The 6,000-nt window shown below is 45.2% G+C and overlaps 1 protein-coding gene across 9 annotated transcripts in view; it reads right to left on the bottom strand.

Moving 5' to 3' along the window:
- Window positions 1–5,446, bottom strand: part of ATP11B (ATPase phospholipid transporting 11B (putative)) — a 65,120-nt gene extending 59,674 nt beyond the window's left edge. For all 9 annotated transcript variants that reach the window (XM_061452408.1, XM_061452410.1, XM_061452411.1 and 6 more), the window contains exon 1: window positions 5,201–5,446. In XM_061452408.1, the coding sequence (XP_061308392.1) occupies window positions 5,201–5,227 (27 nt within the window). In that variant the 5' untranslated portion in view covers window positions 5,228–5,446. The remainder of the gene's footprint in view (window positions 1–5,200) is intronic.
- Between the last annotated feature and the right edge of the window lie 554 nt (window positions 5,447–6,000).

Genomic DNA, 6,000 nt, shown 5'->3' on the forward strand with positions numbered 1-6,000 from the left:
TCCACCCAACCTGTATATCTGTGCCTGGGATTGCTCCCACCCAGGTGTAGGACCTTGCACTTGGCATGGTTAAACTTCATAAGGCTGGCATCTGCCCACCTCAAAAGTGTGTCAAGGTCCCTCTGGATGGCATTCCTTCCCTCCAGCGTATCAACCAAACCACACAGCTTGATGTCATCGGCAAACTTGCTTAGGGCACACTCAATCCCTCTGTCCATGTCAGCGACAAAGATGTTAAACAAGACTGGTCCCAACATCAATCCCTGAGGGACACCACTCATTACTGGTCTCCAGCTGGACAAGGATGTCGTGTGGGACAGTGTCGAACGCTTTGCACAAGTCTAGGTAGATGACATCAACTGCTCTACCCTGTTCATCATTTCTGTAGCCCCATCACAGAAGGTCATCAAATTGGTCAGGCAGGATTTCTCCTTAGTGAAGCCATGCTGGCTGTCACCAACCACCTTGTTGTTTTTCATGTGCCTTAGCATGCCTTCCAGGAGAATCTGCTCCAAGATTTTGCCAGGCACAGAGGTGAGACTGACTGGTCTGTAATTCCCCGGGACATCCATTTTTTCCTTCTTGAAAATGGGGGTTATATTTCCCTTTTTCCAGTTCTCGGGAACTTCACCTGACTGCCATGATTTTTCAAATATGATGGACAGTGGCTTAGCAACTTCATTTGCCAGCTCCTTCAGGACCCACAGGTGGATTTCATTCAGGTCCTATGGACTTGTGTATGTTCAAGTTTTTAAGACAGTCTCGAACCAGATCCTCTCCTACAGTGGGCCCAAGGTCTTCATTCTCACAGTCCCTGCATCTGCCTTCCAAGACTTGGGTGGTGTGGTCAGAGCCTTTGCCAGTGAAGTCATTCAGAACCTCAGCCTTCTCCAAATCCTGTGTAGCCAGTTCTCCCGATAGCTTCTGGAGGGGGCCTACATTGTGCCTAGTCTGTTTTTTATTCGCTATGTACCTATAGAATCCCTTCCTGTTATCCTTAACATCCCTAGCCAAGTTTAATTCTAACTGGGTCTCAGGAATTAATCTGACTCCCAGTTAAACAGCAAAGCTGCAAGCACCTGAATACCTTGCTCTGCACAGAGTAAAAGTTGCTGCCAGTGCACAAGAGCACTCGGATTCTTACATTTTAGGAAGACGATACTCTGCCAAATATAGTTCAAGAGAAGCAGGATTATGCTATCATTTAAAAAAAAAAAAAACAAAGAGAGACTAGACAGCTCTTAGGTTTTGTACATCATTGTACATCACTGAACTGTTAGGTAACAGATCAAAGTGCTCAAACTCTACATAATAGCAACTAGAATAGAAATCCAGAGACCCTTCTTCACTTGACAGGACTAATAGTTCAAAATTATGCAGCTAAGTTCATACATACAAAGGTGTTCAATCACAATTTTGGGAGACCTCCTTGCCAAACAACTGAAGTTGTCAGTACTTTCTTTTAATACCACTGCAACAACTCCTAACACTCCATGTACACCATCAAGACATTAGCACAGTCCAAACAGTGTCATAAATCTATTAAACTAAAAGTGGTACAGAAAGTCACTGAGCATTACAAACACCACTCTGTACTCTTGTTTTGTGTTGGCACTGCACGCACTTGACCAGGAGGGCCGCAACAGCACTCTGCTGTACACAGAGCTATGTAGTCTAACCCATCATATCTGGAAATGCAAATAAAATGTACCGTACTATTCCTGAATATTAATTATGCTTCCTATCAACAGTTATTTACCTGGTTGCTTTTTTCAAGCAGAGCTGGCTGTGCCTGTGGTGTTATGCAACCCTCAGCAAATCCACATGCCTACTGATCCCTGAGATCTCAAGGTAACAGACCTGAACTGGAAAGCAGGCATCTTTCCTGCTTAAAGCTTCTCTCTGAAATACATCAGGGCATTTTACTAAAAACAATGACTCATTAAAAGAAAAGGAGAGACAAAAGGAGTTACAACTAAAACTTCGTAAAACTATCTCATGATAGTGAGATAAAACTATAAAACTTTATCATATATCTCATTTATATCTCATATAATAAGATACAAAACATAAAACTATATCACGATGATGATATAACTAAAACTTCAGTATTTCCAACTATTAACTAATGATATTATATTAACATCATAGTTGCACACTGTTAATGACTTGCTATGCAGCTTACTTTGCATGGGGCAGCATTAGACGGAAGAAAACTGATAAACTGTGTAGGGTGGTGCTCATTGTTTCTGAGCAAACAAAGCAGACTGAAGGCCAAGATACCAAACCAAAGTGACAATTTTTAAGTCCCACGTACGCACTGAAGACTTAGCACTATCACCAATTTCTGTTATATCACGGAAAAGACAAATAATACCTCAGTTAGAAAACCATTTTGGGCCTGTAAGACCATGATAAAGACAAAGTATTACATTTTCAGCATGTCTCCTGTTCTTAAAAAGAACTGAACTGAAATAATTTGATTTCCCTACCAGATCCTCTCATTACTTACTTCTAAGACCACCCAATTCATTTTCCCTGCCCCTTTAACAACTCTTGAGAATGCAAGTTCTCAAGACCATATGACTGCATTAATTGGTATATAAAACACTGTCCTCTTAGACAAACAAGAAATTGCAAAACATCTGTGGGTTTCATACAGAGTACTTAATAATTACCTAAAAGCACCTTAAGCAAAGTACCAGTCTGTCCCCCCTTTCCCCAAGAACTAGTTTCCAACATTTCTGCACATCAACATTTTTCTTTTGTACTAGTAGTACAAAAACATCCCACTTAAATCAGTCCTACATATTTGCCTAATTCCAACCCTCCTGTATGGATAAGCACACTGTTTTCAAAGCCTGTTGCAACATCAAGCTCAAGTACAAACACACACTCTAAAGGCATCCAACCCCACATTATTGTCTTCTATCAGAAATAAATCAGACTCAGATTTTGCCACCCTTTGATTCACATATTGCTGCCACCCCACTCTTCCCACTCTCCCTAAATTTTTCTCAGCATCTTTTCCCAGGTTTTTGGCCCTTTGACATTCTTTCAGAAACTTAACATCATGGACATATGAAGAAGCAAACTTATGGTGGGATCTACGTTTAAAAAACTGTTACACAAAGGATGAGTTGTCTGAGTGTCCCTGAAGACACATGCAGTGTGATACCTGTCTTAAGCCATTTTTCATCTTTATGAGCTGTGAAACTACTAATCCATTAACATCAGTGAGGTTTATAGAAAGCACAAAACATGTAGAATTGCAGTATTTTTTCCTTAATTCCATATTTAAATGTCTGTTCAAGCATCTTGACTATTTATTATTCCATTCTTCTACTACAATAATCCTTGTCTATCAAAATTAGTGCAAGTTTTCAACAGTTATTTTGCCATCAAACAGTTTCCTTTAAAAGAACAAAAACCACTTAGTGCTAGGTTTATTGCACATCTTGTTACAGTAAGCTTTTATTTTCTATTAATGGCAAACAGATTTCTGAAAAACTGGTCAGTGTACTTATAGGGAGAGAAGCAATCGTGTTTGATACGTGAATTCCTACCACTAATATAGTCCTAATCTAGATTCTGCAGAAGACAACTTAATGCTGCTTTAAAAACCACACACATAAACCTCAAGCCACCTTCAAGGGATAAAAATGATAGCTACATTACAGCAAACATGCTTTATTCTCAAAAAGATATGCATAACAATCAGAACAGAAGAGTGCAGCCAGAGCTTGAACAGAGCAGTTAATTCCCAGGTCAGTAATTCTTGGTGTCAAACCAAACTAGTGAGGACTGTCAAGCTGGCATTGAGACTATCAACGCAAGCTCTGTACTTCAGACACCCATCTGGGAAAATCTACAGGCCATGGGAAAGGAGGGAGGAGAAGAAAAGCTTATACTTTTTTGTAGAAAGTGATGTAACAAATGAAACAAATCACTAGTAAGACAGAAGCTTAAACCATTAAAATATAAAAATCTTTAACTAATGGAAGCTCTTGTACCAACCTGGACAACATCTGTGATGCAAGGTAACTCCAATGAATGGGAAAAGTAAGTTTGCAAATACATCACTTAGAAGGAATTTTTCCATTTCAGAAAAGGCAAGATAAATAATTCTGAAGGGGCAGGAAGTGTGCCACCACTTCAAATCACAACAGCCAAACTTACTATAGTTCTGTGCTACAGTGCCACAGACACTGCAGTCACGGACGGCTTACTTCCCTTGCACGTTGTAACACAAGAACTACAAGCAGCGCCTTTTTAACAGGCGACAGACACTCTTATCTGCAGCCTTTTTCAACTGGTTTCCTCCGCGACAAGCATTTCACAGATGTTTTTATTCAATTTCTCGTCACTTTCAAAGCCCTAACACACACATAGAGACGACATCTGTAAAGCTCTCAGGTACAGGGAAATACATGAGACGGACGCGTAGCGGGTGAGAAAGCCTTAAGAGATTTCACAACGTGAAGGAGGAAGAGAGGCCAGCAAATCTAAGTGTCCGTCCACAGAAAGAGGCACCGTCATTCCTCCGTGAAAAAAGTTGGGGAGCCCTTCCCAACGGAGGCCAGAGGTAAGGGAATGCCCTTTTCTCTGTATCAACATGGTTTCAAGGGGAAAAAAAAACCCAAAACAAAAAACCAAACACAACAAAAAACAACGAACCAAAACCCGAAACACCACCAAAAGACAAACCCAAAACACCCCGAACATTCCAATAAAAAGGAAACTTAAAAAAACACTGGAGCATGCTCCCCAGAGAAGCTGTGGCCGCTCCATCCCCGGCAGTGCTCAAAGCCAGGTTGGACGGGGCTTGGAGCAATCTGGTCTAGTGGGAGACGTTCCTGCCCGTAGCAGAGGGGCTGGAAATACATAGTCTTTAATGTCCTTTCGAACCGAACCCACTCCATGATCCCATGACCCAAATGAAAACTGCAGGCCTCTCCAGCCTCTGCACCTCCCCGCTCCCGGCGAGAGAAGACCTCTCCTCCCTCGCACACTCCGACCCTGTGGCCCCTCAATCCGCCCACCCGCAACCCCGCTTTCTCCAGGGATCCCATCGGCGGCAGCGGCCGGGGCAGAGACGTCAGAACGTGGCGACCCTGGAGGGCCGGACCGAGGAGAATGAGCACCCAGCCGTGTCCCGGCGCCGGGCCCTCCCCATCTCGCGGCGGCGGGAAGCACCTACCAGCTGCTGGCGGACCCACCGCAACATCCCCAGAGGCACAGGTCGCGGCCCCCGCGGCGGGGCTCCCTTGGCAATGCCGCGCCCTCCGCTGTCGCCGCCACCGCCGCCTCAGGCCAGCCGCCAGCCGCGGCTCCTCCCCATGGCGCAGGGGCCCGACGCCGATTAGGAGCAGCACAGCCCCCCCGGTGCCCCCAGGCGCCGCGACTGCGAGCACCCCACCGCCGCCGCCATCACAGGGCTGCCGCGGACACCCCGCGGCTGGCGGCGCTCCGGCCCGCCCCCAGGAAGTGACGTGTAAGGGCGAGGGGAGGTAGGAAGAGGTGTTGAGAGCGGAGGGGTCGGGGTGAGGGGCTGTAGGTGGGGGGTGAGGGCCGTGATCCGCCCGAGCTGGGTGGGTGGGTTGCGGGTCTCCCTTTCTTCGTTGTCCCGAGGTGCTGCTTCTGCCCAGTAACCTGAGTCTAGGTAGCCCCTACAGAGGCTTGGGCAGGGTTGGCCAGAAAAGGTGCCAGCCTCCATACCGGAGCCTCAGCCGCAGCCTGTAAACGGGGGCCTCTGCGGCCCTTGGGACTCCCCTTTTTTACTGAAGTGAAGCGACTTCACGACTTAATTGTTTTTACCTTTGTTGTAAAAAGATGCAGAGCATGCACATGTTGGAACAAAGACTTAGAAAAGAGGCCTGATAATTACTGATTTAAAAAGCAAGTGCACAGCCCGTAGGTATCCCAAAGTAAGGTATAAAGTTGGGATAATCTGGTACCATTCTCTTTTCCTGCTTCTGGCGGTATGGTGCTAAACTGCTT

The sequence above is a fragment of the Pezoporus flaviventris genome, unplaced genomic scaffold, assembly GCF_033815535.1.
Source record: "Pezoporus flaviventris isolate CSIRO_AGI_PZ_B2104156 unplaced genomic scaffold, CSIRO_AGI_Pfla_v1 ptg000013l, whole genome shotgun sequence".
NCBI classification, from domain to species: Eukaryota; Metazoa; Chordata; class Aves; order Psittaciformes; family Psittacidae; genus Pezoporus; species Pezoporus flaviventris.